This window comes from Eutrigla gurnardus, assembly GCF_963514095.1.
Source record: "Eutrigla gurnardus genome assembly, chromosome: 20".
NCBI lineage: Eukaryota > Metazoa > Chordata > Actinopteri > Perciformes > Triglidae > Eutrigla > Eutrigla gurnardus.
In genome coordinates this window covers 7,712,264-7,735,800 of record NC_139931.1, presented here as the reverse complement: position 1 = coordinate 7,735,800, position 23,537 = coordinate 7,712,264, and the positions used below count along the sequence as shown (strand labels likewise).

Sequence of the window (23,537 nt, the reverse complement as noted above, 5' to 3'; positions counted from 1 at the left end):
TGACTTCCCTCCACACCCATGAGTACTTTTACTCAAGTACTTTCTGAATACAAGACTTTTATTTGTTGGATTGATTTTTTCCTGACAAATGCAATACTATTTATAGATTACTTTTTACATGCAAAAGAGCTACATTTAATGCCGACATGCCAATGAGTAGAATGTTTTTCGGGTTTTTGTTTTGTTTTTTAAAACAACAACGTTCACCAAACTTCACATCATAAACAACCAAACTAACAGCTTCCAAGCAAATATCTTTTAAATCAATTTACAGAACTTTTTACACATATCCTCACATTTGTTTCCAAGCCATTCCCTTTCTCGTGATATAATACAACTAAAACGTCTCTAAAACTCAGAAGTTAAACTTACAGATTAAGAAATGTATTCATCATTTAAAGCATTCATTGTATGGCCATATATTCCTTTAAAACTATCCCACCAATATGATCCAAAAAAAAACAAATTAAGTAAAACAAGTTTATAGCCATTTTAAGGCTGAATATAGTGACAAAAATGATTGCTATTTTAGTGGCCTTGAAGTTGAAATTTTCTGTAGCATACTATTAACAGCTTGCAGTGTTGGAACGAGTTGTTAGGAAACGGTGAGCCTGAGTGCAAGGACTTCACTCCTTAGGCACCCGGAAGCCATCTTTTTCTTTCCGGAGACTTCTCATTGTTTCAATCGGGCTTGTCTGCTTTACGTGGTCTTGCACAGATTTCTCTCTGAATTAAACAAAGAAATATGAGCAGGACTGTAATTATCTCTAAACAAACAACAGACACTGGCATGTAATCTAGGACAGCATAGTTAATTATTAGTATTAATACATACTTTACTCTCATGAAGGGATTAAAGGTGAATTCATCTGCCAGAGTGGATGGTAAGGTCGGTTCTCCATTGCTGCATTTCTCCTACAGAAATACAAACACAGACACAAATGTGTTTTTATTTCAGGTTGATCATCAGATAGAAGCAATGATTGCCTAGATGTGACATGTTAGCCAAATACCTTTGCCCATGCCAGCTTCTTCTTAATGACTTCATTGTCTGGTTCCACATGACGGGCAAATTTCAGATTGCTGACGGTGTACTCATGCCCGCAGTAAACACGCTTAAAACACAACCATACCGTAGTTAGTCAATCTTTCACACAATTTAAGTATCCTTATCAGAAAATTTCATTTTCAACAGTCATATCTGTATTTTAAAATCTGCAAAAACTCACTCTAATCTCTAAATCTATGAAATCTAGTCTCATCTCAATTAGATTCCGTCACAAATCTTCTGTAAATGAAGTTCTTTAGTGTTTAGACTTTCAATTATACCCTTCACACTGACATGACAGATGTACAGAGTACATGTATTTACCGTTTCAGGAGGCAGGCGTCCCAGAATATCTATCAAGGCTCTGTGCATCTGCTCTGCTGTGCCCTCGAAGAATTTACCACAACCAGCCACAAACAGCGTGTCCCCTGCATGGGAAAAAACAGCGTCCTTAGGACATTAAACGGTCCACATGACAGACTGCTGCCTTGTCGACAGACGTTAAATAAACTCTTCTTGCTGGAGCTTGACAGATTTAAGGGAGACTTCATGTCACTTGCAGTTTATCTGATCTGATGTGATTCCACATACCTGTGAAAACAGCTGGTGGCTCGGTGCTGTTTTCCTTTGTCACATAGTAGCAGATGTGACCAGTTGTGTGACACGGCGTAAACAGGCATTTGACATTGAGGGATCCGATCTGGGAAAGAACGATACCAGTGAGCATCAGAAGACACCGTCGTCGTTTGAGGCTTATATTTGGATTGTATGGTCTTACTTTGAAATTGTTTGAATGAGAAACTTTCTTTGTAATAGCATCGACTCTGTCATCTCCTCCATACACCCGGAGTCCCGGCATTAGCCTCACCATCTTCTCGTTTCCCCCAGCATGATCCCTGCGGAGAGAAAAGAGTCAAAGTATTTTAAATACACTTCAGCAGGTATATCCGTTTCTAAGTATACTGGCCTTAACTTAACTTGTAGCTTACCAGTGGTGATGAGTCGTCAGAACTGTTGTGAGTTTAACGCCATGCTTTCTGACAGCTTCCACAACCTGTTGAAAGCACAAAAAGGTTGAAATAAAGTAGTCCTTAAAAAAGGTGCAGTGTGTAGGATTTGGCCATATCTAGTGGTGAGATTGCAGATTGCAACTAACTCAATGCTAAGCATAGAGGAGAACTACAGTGGCCAACACTGATCATTTTTAGTTGTTAAAACATTTCAAGTGAAACTGCAAAATATTTGTTGGTTCCAACTTTTCATATATACAAGACACTCCTATTTGATTCAAATTGAAAAATATATATATACGCAGTACAGTTTAAATAGTCATTAATTCATTAATTGTTGTAGCCCCTAAAAGGAAGAACAGATATAATATAATTTTTATATAATCAGTGGTGGAAAAAGTATTGAGATCATTTGCCAAGACTCTACACTAACTTTCTAAAAGTGGTTGTCAGGCTGGTAACCATGCATCTGCTGTTGGTTGCCAAAACTGAAAATATGGTTGCCATTTTTAGTCACCACAGATGCCTGTGTACGCACGTGAATAAATGCACCAATGCATGTGCAGTATTCTCTCGTCAGCCAAATATTTGGTTTCCAATTTCTCTGAAATGGTTGCCAATGGCTGCTGGGCAATCGTTACTTCAGAGCCTTTGCATTAGTACAAGATGCAATACATAAAGCCTGTTATAATATTATAAGTACTATGTTATTGAATCGTTATTGATGCAGGAACAGCTAGAATCATTTTGATGTGGAAGTTAGTCATGGTGGAGCTTATTTGAATTAGTTTAAAAAATATTGGTTAGATTAATGCATGACAATACTACAAAGGATATGACAATATATACTATAAGACAATATAAATTAGATTTTTCAAAATTACTAATACCCAGACATTTCAGGCACACTCGCACCGAGCCAAGCATGTAGTTCAAATCCCTCTGTTAGTTTTGGCCCCTATCAAAGTTAAAAAGTACCACAGGAGAATGCTGGCCAGTTGCGACACACACTGGGTCTTTGTCAGGGCACAGAAATAGCTGTCAGACCTAAGGTATCTCATTTTACTACAAAAGCACCTAATATTCACCTGGAGAGAACCTGGTATTATCTATATATATTTTCCAGAAAATAAATGCATCTTTATCATGATAAAAACAACAACACGTACTATTATAGAGGATATTATCCAAAGTAGTGCCCATGACTTAATGCATTATATACTAGGAAGTGAGTAACTGACTGTTAATATCATACATATAGCATAGTAAACAGTACTGTATTTGTCTAGAGATGTATACTCAAGTAAAAGTGCCTCAGGTAGTGGCTTGACGGTTATAATCACTCTCACATGACAGAATACAATATGATGCACAGACCTTTATGGGCTCCACAGGGTCAACTATAGCTGCTTCTTTGGAGTCCACGTCGATCAGGAGGTACATGTAGTTGTCACTGAGTGCGGGGAGAAGTTCTATCCTCATGTTGGTTTGTTCCACCAGAGAAGATTTCCGCACCGCGCTGTGAAGGAGGGCTGCTGCCTGGGCCTGGACTTCCACAGGTGCTTCGTGGGAAGATACGAGTCAGCGTTTGACAGGAGGACTCTCCCCGTTAGTCTTCAATAATTCCTTTCATTCACACAAAATACGCCACAAGCAGCTACAAACACCAAGAACCCCCCAAATGGCACCGCACGGTAACACGACAGCAATGCGACTGTAAGCTAATACGTCAGGAACACAAGGTAAACAACGTTAGCTTCGATGCTAACGTGTTGTTCTAGCTAGCCCATCTTCCGCATCAGTCTAACTTATGTAATAGGGTGAAGATGGTGAGTCAGACAGTCCAGCTGCAATCATGTAAGCGCCCTCCCCTTAAGACACAGCACAATTACAAACACGTTAGCAAACCGTATAATTAGTAAACAGTCATGTAACAACGCAGGCTAACAAGCTAGACAACAACAAACGTGGGGACGTACCGAATTTCAAGGCTGTTCCAGCTCCAAGGAGAGTGCAGGCACTCCCCACTAGTGACTTGAATAACATAACAACAGCAGGTATAGCCTTATCACATTCGTGTAAACCAGAAAAGTTTAGTTTTCAGTTCCGCGTCCGCCCCCTTTTTGTTCAACTTTAACCTGCCAGCCTCCACCAATCACGTCTGGGGGAGTAGATCGGGCTTAATTGGTATAAATATGGATAAACTGACTATTTGTTATATTTTAACAACATATATGTATAGATATGCAATGTGGTATATGTGAGGGATATTTATTCGATGATAACCTTCTCAAATATATGGATATAACCGCTTTGATTAGATGTTTGCGTTTACTACATGTCCCTTCATGCTTGCCGTAGGTGAATGATCTCGCTTCGTGGACCCGGGTGACGGTCAAAGTTTAGTTAAACTGGTGCTGACAGCCTCAAAGCGGCTTAAACCTTCACGTTTTTCCACAATGGCAGCCCGAAACATATCTCGCTTCTGGGAGTGGGGGAGGAAGATAATTTGCGTCGGGAGGAACTACGCAGACCATGCCAAAGAGCTGAAAAACGCGATTCCTACGGAGCCCATCCTGTTCCTGAAGCCCCCTTCTGCGTATGTGAGAGAGGGCTCGTCCGTCCTGGTGCCCCCGTACTCCGCTAACCTGCACCACGAAGTGGAGCTAGGAGTGGTCATCGGGAAAGGGGGCACGGCGATCCCCCAGGACGCCGCCATGGAGCACGTCGCGGGTTATGCTCTGTGCTTGGACATGACGGCCCGGGACGTCCAGGACGTGTGCAAGTCCAAGGGTCTGCCCTGGACCCTGGCCAAAGCGTTCAACACCTCCTGTCCCGTCAGCGAGTTCATCCCCAAAGAGCGCATCCCGGACCCGGGCAACGTGACGCTGTGGCTGAAGGTGAACGACGAGCTGCGGCAGCACGGCTGCACCTCCCAGATGATCTTCTCCATCCCCTACCTCATCAGCTACATCAGCGAGTTCATCACCCTGGAGGAGGGGGACCTCATCCTGACCGGGACCCCCAAGGGAGTCTCCGCCGTGCAGGAGCACGACGAGCTGCAGGCTGGGATCGAGGACGTTGTTACGATGAGCTTCAGGGTGGACAGAAAAGACAAGCAGTGAAACTGAAAGACACAAATGAAAAATAAACCATTATCAATATCTCTGAGGACCACCAGGTGGCAGTGCTGTGCCATCAACTCTGTATTTCTCAAAACAGAAAGAAATACAGAGATCTCCTGAGTGTAATTATGATCTGTTTTACTATATTATCTACTCAAACCAGGGATGTGAAAATCATTCATCATCCTGTCTTTGTTTCGTCAGTGGTGGAAGAAGTGTGCAGAACTTATATTAATATAAAAAAAGATGTAATAATATGGTGTAATAATAAAAGAATATTCAAATGTCAGTAGAAGTATGCATTTAGTACCATATCAGCAAAAGATAACAACAATAATAATAGTTATTATTCAATACAGTCATACAGTATAACCCCATCAGTCATGCCCAAACTGTTGTAAGTCTATAACAATATAAAGAACCAACATCTATAGCATTTTAAACCTTTCACACCATGTATGACTATATTTCTGCTAGCATATGTACTTATAAGGGCGTATACGAGATGTTTCTTTCAGTCTCATTGAGCAGTCCGAATTAATTTGTTCCCTTCAAAAGCTTGAACGTGAAGTAGAGTTTATCCCACATGAGTTCTAGTTGAGAAAATATTCATGTTAGTGGGGGAGTTTAGGGGGCTGAGGGTTTGGCTCTGGCTCCGTGTGGTTATTCATGAAATTGGGACACGTTTAACCGCTTGGATTAGCTGGGAAGCATTTTCTTCAGCAAGTTTGATGGACCACGATTTGATACATTTTTGTAGCTGCACACTGAACCCTGTTGCCCCTTCAGTGTATGATGTCCGCCACAATCGAATAGGCTACACCAAAAAAAGAATCCCCCTTTGCCAATACCACTTAATAAAAGTGTGGTTTTTCTGTTCATCCAGTGCAATTTTGACTTTCAGGCCGTGCATCTTCATCATAACCGCAAGATTCTTCCTCGACTGTTTAACATCTGTTCCAGGTTCAGTTACAATTCTCCCACAGGCTTCTCTGCTTTCAGGATCAATCAGAGCCCCCATCAACCTGTCCCGGGCCGGTCTGCTGAAACCCGAGTCTGTGTACATCATCTCCCCCACCTGTAGGGCATGTTATCTCCAGGGACCCGGGCCCTCAGGGGACTCCGGGGTTACATGTGTCCATCATCAGAGCAGTTATGACAGATTCAATTAGAAAATGCAGGTGTAGCCTGTTTTATTTTATTTTCACACCAAAGCACAGTGTCGTCTTTTATGAGACATGAATCACACTCTTCATTGTCCCCGTGTGACTGGATGTACTAAACCTTGCTGGTTTTTTTGTTTAACAATGGCTTCAAAGCTCACGCTCAGCTCTGGTTTGGCGTTCACCACATGGAGCCTGTGGAGGTACATCTGACACAGAGGGGGATTACGTGGATCCTTCCGATCAATCGAACACACAACGGCCATGATGTCACCCGTGACATGAAACCAAGCCTGGTGGCACCTGATCGTCTAACGCTGAGAAAAGAGTGGCATGAAAATGAGAGATTTACTCTGAAATAACAATTATTAGATTGATTGGCACCAACTTTGTTTCCCAGATGATGAATCCTAATAGATAGATAGATAGATAGATAGATAGATAGATAGATAGATAGATAGATAGATAGATAGATAGATAGATAGATAGATAGATAGATAGATAGATAGAGATAGAACATGTTTCCATTCATATGCTTGAAGCTTTTTACAGTAAAAATTCTTCATAGTCTTTATATAAAGACATGTGTATAAATAAACACACAATAAAGTGCAGTAATATTCCATCCTTAGATCGAGGGTTATCAAATGTTTTGAGGCCCCTTACTGAGGAGAAAAGTTGGTACTTTTAGATGTCATTATCCCAAAAACATACTTCTGTTTCATAGCGATAAACAGAAACACATTTCAGTTTGAATCGTGTTAAAATAAGACGAGAAAATCTTATCGCCGTTTGTCACAATCATATCAGAGTTCCCATTGGCCCAAAGCTAACGTAATGGATACAACATGCTTGTTTTATTGGCACAAATGGTCCCCATCTGTAGATATGCACTTTTTTTTTTTAATGATACAGCACAATTTTACAATTTACAGCAAATTATTCTGAAGGCCGACTGAAAGAGTGCCACGGTCCCCCGCAGGGTCCCCGGGCCCCACTGTGAGAATCACGGCCTTAGATGACTGAAAGGCATCTGAAAGTAAATTTAAAACTTTTTTTTTTTTTTACCTTTTTTTTCTTTTTGGGGCAGATTAAAGCACCCGCTCTTGACATGAAATGCATGGCAAGAACATCCACCATGTGAAAATGATTTACAACTTGGCAATGCGTGTGCATGCGTGTGTGTGTGTGTATGTTCAGAAAATGACCGTTCCTCATGCCTCGCTTTGCGTGCTGCGCTCGATGTCACCAGACGGTGCGGTGTGGCCATTCTTAGAAAAGAAAAACACACAACCGTTGGAGCGACTGAGTCAGACAGGAAGCAAATCACACACACACACACACACACACACACACACACACACACACACACACACACACACACACAGTCAATTGATTTTATTTCATTCTATGTGTGTTTAATGTGTTGTGAACACACTTCACCCCACCTTTTCCATCATCTTTTACAGTGCATTTAATTAATCAGTCTCATACTGAATAAACAAAGATGTGGCTGGGGATTAATAACATGGATCAAATGAAGAGCTAATTGTTTTATTAGCCAAACTTTAGGGCTGTAATTCATTTTCGTAAAATAATGAAGGGGTTCTTTGCCCAAATAAAAAGAAATCATGCATGAAGGCCAGGTGCGAGCCTCTTTCATTCAGTGATTGACTGCACCGTGTTCAGATTTTTTATTTGAAGGTGCAGGTGGAAGGCAAAGTGCCATGAAACACACTGTCGCTTCAACATGTGATTTAAGCAGCGTACAGATACGTGTACATTTTCCAAAAGAGAAGAGTTGTATTTCTTTATTTAAGTATACGGTTTCATTTCTTTGTGTGAAAGGTTTCCATCCGTTTGGCGACAGTATCAGTTTTCCAAATGGAGGCCCAATAAGCGGACTGCAGGTGGTATTTTGTTGGTTAAAATGGCAACATGTACGGTAGTGAAAACGTGTCCAGAAAAACAACGTTATAAAATCCCATTGTAAAAAAGTTCTTAATCCCATTTCCCTAAAAAAATTTTTAAAAAAATCACCCAATTTGAGTTGCGCTACTATGACCGTTTGTAAATCTCTCTAACCCAAATGACTCTCTCATCAATTAAAGCTGGAGTCATAATTTAACAAGACGCTGTGAGGCCTAAACCACAGGGAAGAGAGAAAATCCCAGAGCATTTCTTCCCTGGATCGAAAGGAGACTGCGGTATGGATGGAAAATGTTTGGAGAACCATCTTCGTTTGTGGCTCCTCAAAAAGGGGAAACCACTTTTTACACTCTAATCCTACTTTTTATCTGGTGGAAATCGGCCCCACCGTCCTTCGACGCAGAGTGGTTCATCCCTCCCTCGGGTGGGTGTTTCTGATTAGTCTGCCATGTGCCCGTTATTCCCAAATAAGAGTCATGGCTCAAAATATACAGCCCTCATCACGCCTAATCTCCAATAGTCACAGTGGCCAGTAACTCAATCCACATTGGGGCGACTCTCACTCGTGCAAACAAATCCACAATGGTAGGAATTGATGGCATGCATTAAAACTGCGGGCTCAAATCTTTTGGAAGCTGCATGCCAGCCGAAGCAAAACGAATGAGTGTTCCCATGTGAAGGGAGGATTTGGGAGTTTCACAGATCTGCGATTTATTGTCTCTGCATTTTTGCCGTTTGGATCGTAATCCTCTACATTCTGCATTTCAAACAAATAAAGAGACAAGTTTATTCATCCCATCATCTGGATTTGGTGTAAAGTGTTGAATCTGACATCTCTTTTTGACTTTAAATGGTTGTGTCTGGACTTTGGCTCCAAATTAAAAGGCATGAACGCTAAACCTCAAGGCCGTGTCTACATTTTTTTTCTTATTGCCCTTTTTTTTAATCATCAAATGGCAAAAGCAACACTATTTCTAAGTTTCCTGTCCAAAATAATAAAAAACAAAAGTATAAGGTTTCATTAAATTTAGGGCGTATGTATTTTCTTCAAAATTTGATGAAAATGCATTTATTATCCCTGTTTTGTGATATTGTGAAATCATTTCGATATTCATTACAGAAATGCTTGAAATGTTTTATTATACTCAAAGTTTAATTGTCATTAATGGAAATGAAGAGACATTCAGGCAGCCGGTGAGAACGCCTGGACCTGCAACACCACGATACGCCATCGGATCAATTAAAATCATGGATTTTGTAGTTTGCTGTCCACCTAAAAAACACCGATGACAGGCTCATAAAACATGACGAAGTGCTGATGGTGTCTTCAGATTCTTGTGGGAGCTACTCGTGAGCTTACACGGGGCGATATGTGCAAAGAGGGAACACTGTACGGCTTGTTTGCTTCGACCGCAGAGCCGAATGAAGTTACGGTTTTTACTACATGTGCAGTAGCTCATTGTCGACTTACATCTTCACGTCTCAGTTTTCGGTTTCAGGGAGCGTTTTTCTCGGTTATTCCTCCACTTTTGCACTTAACTTGCTTCGCCCTCAATTGAATTTCTCACATCATTACCAGCGTTAAGTGACAACCGTAGATTATGCCGAAATGTCCCTGCTGATTTAGTGGGATTTAACGACTAGGGCTAGTCCCGCTAACGCTAACGTCTTTAGCAGACGGCAGAATGGGAAATCAGTTATCTTTAATGCCTGCTGCCGGGCTGGCACGGGCAAAAAAAGGCAACTATCACTATGGCTGGTAATAAAAGTTGGCACAGATGAAGTGAGGCAGGCACATTTAAATTTTTAGAGAGGCCCACTAAAAACTAATGCCAGACATATAAAACCCAGAAGAGGGGGATGTGACAGAAATACTGACTGGAATTAGTGGAGGCACGATGTATGGAAAGAGCCAAAGCAGTGTGTGTGTGTGTGTGTGTGTCAAACCTACTTATGAATACACACGCTAGCACGCTAGCACGCTAGCACGCTAACGCAAACGGCCACGTTTCCATAAACAGAACTCAATGTTAATAGTTTTGATTGAATATTTTTGGTTTAATCATCGAATGCAAGCACTGGTCAGGCATATTTCCATACATTGTTTAAATAAAAAGAAAATACAAAAAGAAAGATCAGATCTTGTGGTTCCTTTTTTTTTGGTTGTTCCACCAGAGCAGACTTTTTTTTTTTTCTCTCTTCCACGCAGGATAATGTACGATGAAAGAGACAAGCTCTGCTGCTAATTTTGAGCCCGGAGAGAAAGGAGGGGGGGGGCCCTCTGAGTGAGCTGAGATCTTTCATAATTAAAGGCCACGGAAGCACGCAGGCCTCAGACTGTACATGTGGTGTCACTGTGTGGAAGTGGCGAGAGGGAAAATCAGTGTGAGAGAGAAGGAGAAGGGAGAGTCGACGGTCTTCTGTGGGAGTTTGAGAGCTTAAATAAAGTGTGACACGGTACGAAGCATTAACAGGGTTACTGTGGAAGAACTGACCAGCCACTCAGCCCACTCACCCTAGTTACTGTTGCTATGTGCTGTCTAAGGCCCTACCTGTTTGCAAAATATGACTGTGGCTGTGATCTGAAAGGGTAAAAGAAAAGGGAGAGATGCTAAAATCTCTTACCACAGACCGTATTTCTTATATTTAACCAAAAACCCATTAAAAAAAAAACCTGTCGACTTTGAGACGAGGGAACCGGTAGTGCAAAAAATGCCAACTAATATCTGGGTTTTAAGACTCATTCGCGCTCAATTCTTCAGCTTAGCTGTCGTTGAAAACATAATCTTTCCACTTCTTTTTTTTCTTTGGACAAACTTTCCTTCCGTCAATGTCACGTCAGAGAAAACTTCACCTCACAACACGGGTCGTCAGTGTCAGAATTCAGGTTTTATACACACCATTGTACTTTGTCTTTGTTACATATTGAGTTTGAAATGGTTTCAAATCATCACAGATCAAAACAGTCATTTATTTGAAGTGAGTAACAGCCAATGCAGTCGCTGCTGTCCAAGGCAATTCAAATAAAGTGGCTTTGAGGGGAGAAATATATACAAATGCCTACAAATGAACTGTGTGTGTGTGTGTGTGTGTGTGTGTGTGTGTGTGTGTGTGTGTGTGTGTGTGTGTGTGTGTGTGTGGTTTCTGGTTATTATACATTTAATATTCACACATGAGGTATTATTGGCATATCAACTGCAATATGCAGAGTAATGACCTGCAATATCAAACTAAGATGTAGAATTTCAAAAAGGACACTGGAAACAGTCAAAGGAATAAATGCAGTCAAAGTAACACTGCCAATAATTAAAACAACATAGTGGTTTATCGCAGAGTACGACATTTTTTTCCAATGTCCTGTCAATGAAAACATATTTATGTTTCGCCTTGTCTTGTAATAAATACATTTCTTTCATAAAAGGAATCTGTAACTGTTGTATTTCAAATCAACAGAAACTATAAATATCAGCTTATTTCATAAACAAAAAGTAAAAAACGATACTCAAAGGTTGTATTTCCTTTCCCTTTGGTCCGTACCTTGCTTCTAGCTTCCGTCTAACGTGAAAACATTAACATACAAGGAGGAAAATGGTTTAATGGTTTAACAGCTAAGCCATTAACTATGTAATTTGCATATCGCAGAATTCACGTCGGCTTCTTCTCTCCGACAAAACAGCGAGAGTTCCTCGGCTGGGTGTCATGTCCATGAGGCAGAGTTCAGCATGTGGACTTTGTAGTCCTCTCCCCCGTCCCTGAGAACGTTAGTCCTGTGGATCATTTAACAGTCAAACTGGCTTTTTATCTGGAATCTCCTCCATTAGTCCCAGCCAAAGTCTTGCCCACTCATCTGGTAGAAACGGTGGTTGAAAGGCCTGTAGAAGTCTCTGAGCCTCTGCAGGACCTCAGAGGGGATTTGGGGATGGGGTCTGCCCTTAGACTTGCCAAGGCAGCGAGGTCTGCTGCTCCCCTCTGGCTTCTTCAAGCAAGGAAAACCTTTGGTCTGGTTGAAGTAGAAGTGTTTGTCTGAAACGACCCTTTTCAGGCCCAGGAAGTCCTGAACGCGACCCATCTCGCCGGCGGGATCAGACACCAGCCGCTCGCCGCTGACAAAGAGAAAATGAGACAAGGGGAAGTGCTGGAGCCAGTTCTCCAGATGTTTGGCGTACAGGCCGATACGCACGGCGCTCCACGTGGTGTCGATCAGACCTGTGGTGGCGTTTTTTAAAGCCAGGCTCTGGAAGGAAGGGAGGCCTGGGTTCTTCGACAGCGTCTGGGTGTAGTCGGATACGGCCCGCGTCACTGGGTCCCGGACCACCACGATGAGCTTGGCCTGGCAGTTCATAGTGCAGACGCGGCCAGGGGCCTCCTTTGTGACAAAGTAGCTGGGGGTCTTCTCCATGGTGATCTGGCCATCCAGCGTCCGAGGCATCAGGTTCCTAAAAGGAAAGAAGGAAGCGGTCAGACACAGAATTCTGATCACGATGGCAAATGCAGTTTCACACGGTAATATATCTCAGGTTTGTGAATGTGGCTAACGTGTTAGCAAACAGTTACGTATTCACATCCAGCAGACTCAGAGCAAAGTTAGCATCCATTTTAGCTCTGCATTTAGACTCCACGACTCCTGATATTTGGCACTTTAGCTGATAAATATGTCCACCAGCTCATTGTTAACTTTGTCTGTCTGCCATTAGGTGTTTTGAACCGAAAGAGCGAACTTGTGGGTCGACAAACCCCAAAAAAGGAGCTTTTTTAGACAATAAAACACTTGAGTTGGGTGAAAATGATCTGTGGCTCCGTGCGAGTAACCCCTCAAATATTATACATAGATGCTTGACCAGCTGTCAATATGATATAAAAAAAATACTGATTCATGCAGCTTTAAAAAACAAATTGCGAAATTGCACTATTAGTGTAATTTAATCATATGTGGGGTACTAACTGACTTCATTATGGGGGGGAAGACATCAAAAGATAACGTAAACACATTATATATGCTAAAGATTGAAGCGCCCCAAATTCGCTGTAATTAAAGGTCCATACACATGCAGTGTGTTTATGTCTGTCTGAGCCTCGCTATAAGGCCTGCACAACAAGACCATCCATCCACCATAGCCCTGATGAGTCAAAACCACAAAACCTCAAGAACCACTTAACAGCAATTTCCTACAGACCCCCCCCACCCCCCTCCTTTCTTCCTGCAAGAGAGAGAGCCCCCCCCATCACCCTCACCTCCCCTACGGGTTCCTGCAAGGACCCAAAACAGACCAAACAGACCAAAGTCAGGAAGTGAAACGGCAAGCTGCTGAGCTCAGCGAGTGTGTTGAACACATGTCTGCAATGAGGGGAGATGTTGTGAAGAATATGGCGGTGAAAAGGCATGTGCTGAATTATGTGCTACATTGCATTAATTTAACCCAAACCAAGAATCCCTGATCTACTGATGTATTTTCTTACATTGTTGGAAACCTGTATTTGTTTCTTCTCCACTAACTGTGTGCATCTGCTGCCCCATTAACTTTCAGAACTATCTGGCAGGCGTGCATTGTGGGTAACATGGTATTCGGCGGACCTGGCGTTTGTCCGCTTGTCCACGTTTGACTTTGACGGACGATGAGGCAAAAATTGTAGCGCATTTTGGATTACCGGGATAGATCGATGGCAACGTTTAAAGCATCACATGAATGGCGACACATCCTTTTTGTTACTGGATACGCTTTCATGTGGCTTCCTATAAAATAAACAAGTAATGGGTGTGCTTTATTTGTCTCAGATTGGACGTCTGCGTAGAGTCCAGCTGTCAACGACAAGAGGCCATTCAGAAAAGACATTTATTTCAATTTTGGACGTTTTTCTAGTGAGATTTGTTTTGTGGTCAAACGCTGATTTGATGAAAAGTCTACATTTTAAGGAAGATTGACTTTACTTCAATCTAGTCACATTTTTTCCACGTTCTTCGTGTTCCATCTTAGAAGATTTGGGCAAAGCCTCAACGTGTGAGCGAAATGGGGCTCTTGAAACTGACCCTCTAAAGTGCACTCGGCCGTGATTGGCTGTGGTCAGCAGCAGCGTGCGGGCAGCAGTCAAAGTACAGGTTGCACTGACTTCACTCTCGCTCCGCGGTCAATGCAGCACGGCGACCCCTCGACAAGCAGCCGGACATCACAAGCTTTTAAAGCACATTGTCTCATGTCTGTAACCATGGATACGAAGCTGCTGCCAGGCTCTCTCTAAAGGGGAACAAAATGCAACTCAAGCACCTCCGAAAGCTCACCAATTAACACCTTGTATCTGGTGTGTTTAATCTGCACAAAAACAAAAGTCTAAAAGCAACATGTTGCGGTTTAAAGGGGGATTACGTGCTGGACTATTTCTTGGCTCGGTGCAGTTACTTCCTGCACCCCCGTAAAAAAGAAAAAAACAAACACATGTTGTTTTTATACTTTGTTTTTTGGAAGGATTAACCAAATAAGACATGTGGAGCTTCAGAGGTGCTGGTAGGCAGATTTCTGTGACGTTTGGACACAACCAAGCCAAGTTGTTTTTTTCATTTCCTGTGTTTGTGCTAAGCTAAGCTAACTGACGACCAGCTGTAGCTTCATAGCGTGCAGACATGAGAGTGGTATCAATCTTAAGTCTATTTCCTAACATTTCAACCATTCATTCTTCATATAAATATGTGCTGTAACTGTCTGGAGTTCTGTAATCATGAAGGGTAAATGAGTGTTGTTCATGTGTGAGTTTTGAGTTTCCTTCTTTACTTAAAGTTAAGTCAACCCGCCCCCATTAAATGATCCCCATAATAAAAGACCATTAATTGATTATTATCCAACTACAGGAGCTGCAAATGGCCCATCGCTGCCTATCTGCCCTCTGTTTATCTGTGTCTGATCAATACGTCTGTCTCTATGACAGATTGTTCACTGTGTGTGTGTGTGTGTGTGTGTGTGTGTGTGTGTGTGTGTGTGTGTGTGTGTGTGTGTGTGTGCTGATGCGAGACTGAGCGCTCGTCCTCTCCTCTCTCACTCCTCTCCATTTGTCCTTCGCTCCTTCATAGAAGTGTCACTTCAGTAATTGACCATAAGTTGTCTTTTCCATACTCATGAATAGTTAATGAATTGTGGCTCCTCTCTCTCCCCGGGTCCTTATCTCCCTCATCACAATCTGTCTCATTATCAGAGAATCAATAACGTCCGTTTTCTATCATAAATCTGCTCCCCTACGTGGCGTCAAAACTGTAAACAGATCAGGGATGATTAATGCGTTGTCAATTTCCTCATGCATGTAAATCTATTGTGATGTTATATATGCTTTACAAGCACAGCTCTTTCATTCAACTTAAGGAAAAATGCCTTTTAGTCACTGTTCAGGGGGGCATGTGGGTGTTTTCTACTCAGCCCAAGTGGAAAGCCACATTAGTCTGGAACTCCCTGCTGTTTAAAGGATGTAGCACTTTTCCTCCCTGAAGTGCTACATCGCTGATTACACTACTGATATGTTCAGTCTGGATCAGAAGATTAAATACCAACCCGGCAACGAGGATGTGGCCCAGAGACTTCCTGCCCCCAAGATTATGGGTTCCCCCCGCTGAAGTGCTGCAGCGCCCCAAACAAAAGGCTCTCTGCACAAAAAAACGCAGAGCCAACGAAAACATCCCAAAAATGCAATTATCATGTCATTCTCTAAAAAACTAAAACAAAAGCAGACCTACATCTCCATGTTTAATTAGTTTATTGGACCATCGACGCTAAACACTGACTTGCTGGAGGATACTTCTGCTCTGGCAGATGTCTCTATGTCCAAATACTTTCAGAACTAAAAAAACCCCATTAAAGGAGGCAGCGGAAAATCAAGGCCGTAAAAAAATGAAGGGGAAGCAAATAACAAACTGGAGGAAAACATTTCCCAGCAGTGCTGCTGTGCTCAGAGGACGACAGGAGAAGCCCGGGGGCCACGGACGGCCCCGTCATTCTGACAGGACGAGTGTGGGAAGCGAGATTCAAACACGTTTCTCCTCTTACCTGAAAGAACTTGTCAAAAAGAGTAGTTTGACATTTCAGGTAATACACTTATTTTCTTGCTGGGAGTTGAAAGATTGAGATGGGTATCGATCTCATCTCATTCTGAGAAAGTGAATCATTTCTCAAAATGCCAGACTGTTGCCACGATACTAAGACCCTGCACACACACACGGGTGGAGTCGTCATCACCTGTGGGACTGTGGCGAGTGCCGCCATTCTGTCTACGTGTTCTTTTGTCCAAACAGAAATCTGAGCGAGCGATGAGGCTTCAGTGTGTCACAAATTCATGTAAAGAGCAACATTACGAACACTATCTCACAACGATGCAACTCTCAGCCTGGAGGTGAGTTTCCGGCGCAGACGGCCATCACCTCCCTCCGTAGGCAGAGAGAGGAAGTGATCCCTCGGGGGAAACCACATGACTGGCAGAGCGACTGTCGCCACCCACGGATCTTAAATGCATTGTAATCGGACGTTTCCTCCCCCCATGAATAACGACGCAGTAATGGAGGGCGAGGAGGGCTTCTCCACAGGACGTCAGCCGAAGTGCTTTACTCCCACGGAGACTACGGCGTTTTACATTTTCATCTTCGGGGATTGACAGCAGGATACCACTGCAATGCGTTTGAATACGTGTGTATGTGTGTGTGTACGAGGGCAGGTGGGTGTTTAGGGGGTATAATCATGCACATGTGTGTGTGTGGGCTTTTCTATGAAGAAAAAATGGTTTTGTTGGCTAATTAGTGACTGCATGGCATATGAGCGTCCAGTCATAATTAGGAGGAAATCAGTAATGGCTGCAGCATTTGGCACATGAAAGTAGTGGTGACACTTAACAGGGTAGTAGTGCGGATGAGGGATGCTGCTGTTTGAGCGTTTTCTATACAAAAACGATAATTTGATTTCTACAAATCCCTTTTTTTCCTCCCTATTTAACAAAACAAGGCATCTCAAAAACTACTAGATGAATTGTGACATTTGGAACACACATTCATGATAAATTGCAATAACTTTGGTGATCTCTAAGCTTTTCATGTACATGTGCCCAAAAAGTATTGATGTTTGATACCCTTCGTGCTGGTATAAGCCTGATGCTAAACAGGACTTTATTATACAGTAACAAGGATCAGACTCAGATTTTCTTCTTTCGTTTTTAATATCCCGTGGGGCAATATCATTGTATTTCCTTATCATTTTCTATTGGCTATTCCCATCTGTTTTCAACCATGTGTTAAATCTTTTTTCCTCTGGAAATAGCATGACTACCAGGCATCTAAAACATTTCACTTTGGCACACTGACACTAAGTCGCCAGCTAACTGCAGTCCGGAGCTAAAACAGCACGACTGAAAGGTTTTTACAGGCGCCCTGAAATGCACCACAATGCGCCTCAAATTATTATAATTCCCACCATATGGGGTGCAAGTGTGGGCTTTTTCAAAAACCTTATAACACCACCTAGACCCGACTCCAGCCAAAAAAACCCCGCTGCCATTAAAACACAATACAACTCAACCACTTCCTGGTCTGTTACACCAATCAGTCGTGCTTCAGCCTCCATCGCTAATGGCCTCGGGGCTGGACGCAGAATGAGGTGTCGGGGAAAACACCCGCGCTCTGGAAAACGTGGTCCCAAGCGCATTAGAGTCCACTTTCGCTGTTTCAACTGTCAAATATGTCGGCTAAAGGGGTAAGTGTTGGAACCTGCAGCACGCAGCGTAAGGATGGCTTATAAGCAGCCCATAATAGAGATTACAGTTCCATCTTTGCTTCCCACTACGGAAATTAAAAGCAATGGATCAATGGACGAGTAAAGGATGAAGAGGATTTTCTGGGTTTATTTTGGACGATCTCATCCAAATATTGATTTGATCAACTTGATTAACTAAACGCCCCATATATTATCCCAGACGCCGGCATGATCCCATTTTATTTTCACCTGTTGTCGTCACTTCACATCCGTATTTTTAAGGACCAATGTCATTTTCAGCAGTGTCGTCACTTCTCCTTCGCCCTTGTGCTGCTGCCCCCTTAAAGGATTTACACTACAGTTTGATAGCAATCCGATCAGGCATGGCCTTTGGTGTCAGGACGGTAGGTCAGCCAATTGACAAGCTTTCAAAATATCGATTGGGACTTCTGGGTTTGGTGTTTTTTCTCAAATGGAAATGCAGAAATCCATCCTTTCGTTAAATGAAATATACAAATCTATCTTCTCATTGTTAATGTCACCGAGAAACTGAAGATGCACCAAAAGAGAGAAAAAAGCCTTTGTGTATAAGTAACATCATTCCAGCCCACATTCATGATGACAAGGCCGTGACAATCACAACTATTGTGCCATGGAAAGCTGAGGGGTTTTTTTTTTTTCGGTTTTCTGCGGTGGCTCTCAAGTCCCATATGAAACCCATCACTCCGTGAAGTTCCCTTGAAGCCATAAAACAACACAGAAAATTCATTAAATCTTTGCTTCGTTTCTGAATGCACTATTTGTGGCTTTTCCATTCCGGTAATGGGCCTGTATGCACACATGCAAAGGAGGGACGGGGACGGAGAGACGGGCTGGGTGGAAAGAGAGGCAGGGAGACAAAAGCACTCATGAATGAGGTCTGAGTCCGTCTCACAGAAGACAATGCTGTTGGAACAACTTGCACGGGAGGACACTGCTGCGTCTGTTCAGTGTCTCGGCGTGGGCATCGCCAATATCTGACGGCCATATATGACCATTCATGACTGCTTGGATCGTTACAGTTCGGCCTTCTTTCTCCATCACAATGCACACATAGATGTCAGATATGCTGAGGTCAAACCACGTTTCTGTGGCAAAGGCTGGATTTTTAATCCTTATATGCCTCCTCAACAAGATAATTAACAATTTTCTTGATTTGGATGCATTTGAATACGCTTTCTATATTGATTATGGCTGAAGTAGGAATGTACAGAGGCTGAAAACAGAGAGGCGATAAAGTAATAAGACAACGTAGGTGGATTGGTGCTATGCTAAGATTAAATTCACGATCCAGGGAAATGTTTGTATCCATGTGCATCATAGAAATATGATCCTGTTGACCTCAGAGCAGCAGATGAAGTTTGGAACTTCAACCAGATAAAATGTCAGAGCTCAGGCTCGCTTTCAGAGCTTGTCAGACACGTCAGCCTCGTACCGAATCAGACGGGAGAATGTGTGTGTGTTTGTGCAGCGTTAGCTTCCAGATGTGCCGGTGATTTGACCCTCTCACTGACAGTCAGTTGACGAGGACTTGCTTGTTCCACATGAACGAGCTCTTGCTGTCGTTGACACACACACACACACACACACACACACACACAGCACAGAGCTCCACGACTTCCAGACGCTTCTCTGCCTCACTGCGGATGACAGCATACAGATTTTACCCCTCAATATCTGAGATTCAGTGACACCGAGGGAGTCATCTTTCAGTGATTTCACCCCGGGATCACGTTGCTGCCGTCGCTATTGTCACTATTAATCCCTCCAACTTCTTCTCAACCGTCTCCAGATAAGTTTACTTCTATCCAAAACAGAAAAAAACAAACAATATTAAAAAATACCAGTCATTTTTAGGACATCACACCCATCAGAGCTGGACCAGCAAACCTGCTGTCATTTGTCACATCCATAATAATGATAATGATAAGGTTGGTTTCAGCTTCTCCTCTTACGCTGTCAATTAAACAAAACAAGGAAATGTGAACATGTCACGTTGGGCTCAAATTCTAAGTTGCAGCCCTTATTATGACTGACATTTCACAGACCAAAAAAACAACAACAAAAACGACGGTATTAAAAGGATTACAGCCTCACAGCACCAGTCTGGCTAATTTAAAACGCACATAAAACATGCCATGGAAACGCCAGGTCTGCCACATGAAGACATCCTCCACTCTTAAAGAAGCTAGATGAGAGGGTCGAATACAAGGAGAGAAGCATGGATTACAGCAGAGGAGATACGTGTAAAAGTGCAAACAGGCGTGTGGATGTGATGCATGTGTTTATGTCCACTGAGGAAAAAACAGAGAGGAAGCTTAGCAGCATGCTAAATTTATCAGTGCTGAAAGTGTTTCCATGTGTCCTACATGTTCCCAGTTCTAACAAGGGGGTTGGAGAGGGAAAAAAAGGGCCCATGAGATGATTACACTTTAGAGTATCAAGTGCCATCGTGCTTTCAAAGTGCTTGTTTATTAGCACAGCCTTCATCTTCTAATGCTACAATATGCTCCCGGGTCCAAAATAGTTGTCTGACAGCTAAACAGTGATGTTCTCCGGGAGCTTGTAGCACATCTGGAGATGATCGGAATCAAAATCCTTCCTCTGGACCATAGCAGCACCCATATGAGAGCTCCAGTCCAGACCAGCTGCTGTCACCGCGACAGTAGCCGCTTCACATTTGATGTGCAACATCAAGCAGATCCATCAGGTTGATGCGAGGATAACATATCAGAGGAGTCACCGCGATGGATGCAGGAACTACAGGTGGAAGTGTTGGTACGAGGATGTCACGTTGAAGGGTATGAATGGGATTTAGAGGACTGTCAAGATGATGAACTGCTCCTCGGAGACCCCCACTTGATCTTGAATATTGGCTTATAGTGATCTGAATATATCAGCCAGCCACGTGATTGGCTGTCTGGTCTATTGACAGGACATCAGCACTTCTGCAGACACCTCTGCTGCTCATCTGACCCTTCCTCCTGTCATACATCACCCAGCAACCAAAGCTTTGTTGAAATGATTTATCTTATCTTATTAATCTTGTCATATTGGGACTCAAGCGTTTATAGTCAATCTATAGTGTTTAGATTTAAGTGTCTTTATTTGGAGCTATAATATAACAATTTAGGAGAAATTTAGGAGTAAAAAAAAAAAAAGTTTGTTTTTATTTCCCTGAAATTGAGCCAAACGTTGCGCGTGCATGTGTGTTTGCTCGTGCCTACCTGTACCACTCCAGCCCTTTGTCGTAAAACCTGTCGAAGAAGTGCGGCTCGGCTCCGACCGCTCTCACGTCCGGGTGGATGCGGAGGAACTCCAGCAGGGCGCGGGTTCCTCCTTTCTTCACGCCGATTATAATCGCCTGCGGGAACCGCTTGGTCCCGAACGTGTTGGACACGGGGATGCCGTTGCTCTTGGCGCTCTCTGCCGCCGCGCCGTCCGACAGCAGCTGTGCCGGCGCGTCCACCTGCTGCGCGTCCGCGGAGGCGGTGCGGTTCCGGTGATGAGGCGCGTCCGGGAGGAGACGCGGCGACACCGGTCGCAGCTCGTCCACAACGCGGCGATGATCGTCCAGAATGTCATAGTCCGAGGCTCGCTGTCTGTATAAAGTCCTCGGGGCCGAATCGCAGAGTCCGGTGAGGCAGTAGAAGAAGTAGGTGAAGATCAGGACCATGGTAAAAAACACCGAGACCTTGGAGAGCACCTTGGCAAACCTGACTCTGCATCCACTACATCCCATGAGTTGATCTCCTGCTCGGTGCCAAAGGGCCAAAACGGGGACAGCATGCTTCTTCTTCTTCCTACATGGATCGGAGGTGATGCTGTTGAACGGATCTCCCGGAACCTGTTGCGTAAAAGTGGGGCGTCACGTGGAGAGCGGCTTCAGTGGGATGATGGAGATGTCAGGAATTATCCTCATAATCTTTGTCCCTTTTTTAAAGTCAGAAAAGACAGATATAGTTCCTTGTCGGTGCAGAAAGTTTTGGTTTTTCTCATTAAAGCCAGAGGAGACTTCCAGCCTGCCGCGTCTGTGCGCTCTGAGGTCTGAATCCCTCATTCAAGGTTTCTCCTCCGACTTTCCTACGCCCTTTTTTACACGCCTCCACCCCTTCCTCCCCCAGTCACAGGATAAACACGCTTCCTTGGGGGAAATTAACTGACATCGGGTTGTAATCTATCTTCATTTCTATATCTTAAAATATATATTTTCCAAATCGAAATTACATTACGCATTAGCAGCATAAATCATGTGAGAGAAACCACTTGACGCGTACTTAAAAACTCACTCTGAAAACAAAATGTTTTATTTGTGGCCAGTTCAACACGCCAACGAGTTATTTATATGTTTTATGTTTTCGTGGAACTTTGTAACGTTGAAAACACTGAGGGTGCTTTATTATGAGCTTACAGGCACATGGGTGTTTCACGAATGTAAGCTGACCCCGCAGAGGAAAATCCTCCATGGCCCTTTGAACCCATATGATAGATGTCTCTGTGAATAAGAGAGAGGCCCCCCGAGGATGTCTATCCAAAACCTCTGGTACTCTCCCTGCACCCTGAGAGCCAAACGCTGAACCAACCTGACGCAAACCTCCAAAAACAATAGGCCCTGCATCTGCTCTGTCCCATAAATACAGTATCTAAAGGCTGAGTGTGGCACCTTAGGGGCTGTGCAGGAAGGATCAGCACCGGGATGCCCCCCCACCCTGACTGTAAACCTGGAGCAGGTATAGAGTTTCTCCTGGCAAAGACGCGGAGGTTGAACCTGAGCTGGAGTTCAGACTTTGAACCTGACTAACACATCAAGCGGCTGTTTGAATGCGTGAAGGGATGGAAACGAGAGCGAGGAGAGGTGAAGGGGAGATGAGGTAGATAATCTGTCTGAGAAAAAGAACTCGCACACACACACTTACACACTCGGCCTCGGGGCTCTGTATGTTTCAGACGGAATCAATTTGGCAAACTTACTGTGTTTTCTAATTGAGGATTTATGTATTGATCAAACTCTCTTCCTCTACATCCTCAGAGAAAAAATAGTTTGAAATACTTGAAGAAAAAAGTTCAAAATTGATACAATTTTCATGTCAGTGAAGTAAAGACAGCAGCCAGATAAACGGAAACAGCTAAAGCCTGACTTTGTCCAAAGGTTAAAAAAAAAACCACATTGTGTCTAAGAGTAAAATTGACAGATTGCCATTTTACGGGGGCTTATGAGCTGGACAATTTCTTGGCAACCAAGCAAAGACTCCAGGAAGTAACTGGTCCCAAACTGTGAGACAGTCTGGCACATTAAGAATGAATTATTGCTTTATACCGTGCTCTTATTCACGTTCTTGTCCAGAGTTCGGTGACGAGGTCGAGGGCGGAATCAATCTTCTCATCTAAGTCGGGACGGAGAAAGCATCACGCTAAATGCTAATCCTTTGAAGAATATATAACGATTTCAAAGTAAAGCGCTACAAAGCCTGTGATTGCGATTTTGGCCTTCTGAAGACGTGAAACCAGTTTGG

General features: G+C 43.2%; 3 protein-coding genes across 3 annotated transcripts; 1 reads left to right on the top strand and 2 right to left on the bottom strand.

Moving 5' to 3' along the window:
- Window positions 1-12: 12 nt before the first annotated feature.
- On the bottom strand, window positions 13-4,075 carry hagh (hydroxyacylglutathione hydrolase). Its single transcript, XM_084036553.1, has 9 exons — window positions 4,038-4,075; window positions 3,436-3,620; window positions 2,038-2,102; window positions 1,827-1,944; window positions 1,640-1,748; window positions 1,373-1,476; window positions 1,014-1,115; window positions 836-915; window positions 13-726 (listed from the first exon to the last, which is right to left on the bottom strand). The coding sequence occupies exons 2-9, from the start codon at window positions 3,538-3,540 to the stop codon at window positions 627-629; spliced, it is 783 nt and encodes a 260-aa protein (XP_083892679.1). The 5' UTR covers window positions 3,541-3,620; window positions 4,038-4,075; the 3' UTR covers window positions 13-626.
- A 326-nt stretch (window positions 4,076-4,401) lies between these two features.
- On the top strand, window positions 4,402-5,380 carry fahd1 (fumarylacetoacetate hydrolase domain containing 1). The gene has a single exon (XM_084036552.1). The coding sequence runs from the start codon at window positions 4,518-4,520 to the stop codon at window positions 5,181-5,183; it is 666 nt and encodes a 221-aa protein (XP_083892678.1). The 5' UTR covers window positions 4,402-4,517; the 3' UTR covers window positions 5,184-5,380.
- Window positions 5,381-11,385: 6,005 nt separating this feature from the next.
- Window positions 11,386-21,920, bottom strand: LOC311030694 (heparan sulfate glucosamine 3-O-sulfotransferase 6-like). The gene is made up of 2 exons (XM_084036621.1): window positions 21,252-21,920; window positions 11,386-12,711 (listed from the first exon to the last, which is right to left on the bottom strand). The coding sequence occupies exons 1-2, from the start codon at window positions 21,764-21,766 to the stop codon at window positions 12,093-12,095; spliced, it is 1,134 nt and encodes a 377-aa protein (XP_083892747.1). The 5' UTR covers window positions 21,767-21,920; the 3' UTR covers window positions 11,386-12,092.
- Window positions 21,921-23,537: the final 1,617 nt, after the last annotated feature.

Coding starts and splice junctions, on each gene's coding strand:
- hagh (XM_084036553.1), bottom strand. CDS start 3,540: ATGAGGATAGAACTTCTCCCCGCACTCAGTGACAACTACATGTACCTC. Junction 1,749..1,826: donor CTCATTCAAACAATTTCAAA/GTAAGACCATAC, acceptor GTTCTTTCCCAG/ATCGGATCCCTCAATGTCAA. Junction 1,477..1,639: donor GCCACCAGCTGTTTTCACAG/GTATGTGGAATC, acceptor TTTCCCATGCAG/GGGACACGCTGTTTGTGGCT.
- fahd1 (XM_084036552.1), top strand. CDS start 4,518: ATGGCAGCCCGAAACATATCTCGCTTCTGGGAGTGGGGGAGGAAGATA.
- LOC311030694 (XM_084036621.1), bottom strand. CDS start 21,766: ATGGGATGTAGTGGATGCAGAGTCAGGTTTGCCAAGGTGCTCTCCAAG. Junction 12,712..21,251: donor AAAGGGCTGGAGTGGTACAG/GTAGGCACGAGC, acceptor CTTTCCTTTTAG/GAACCTGATGCCTCGGACGC.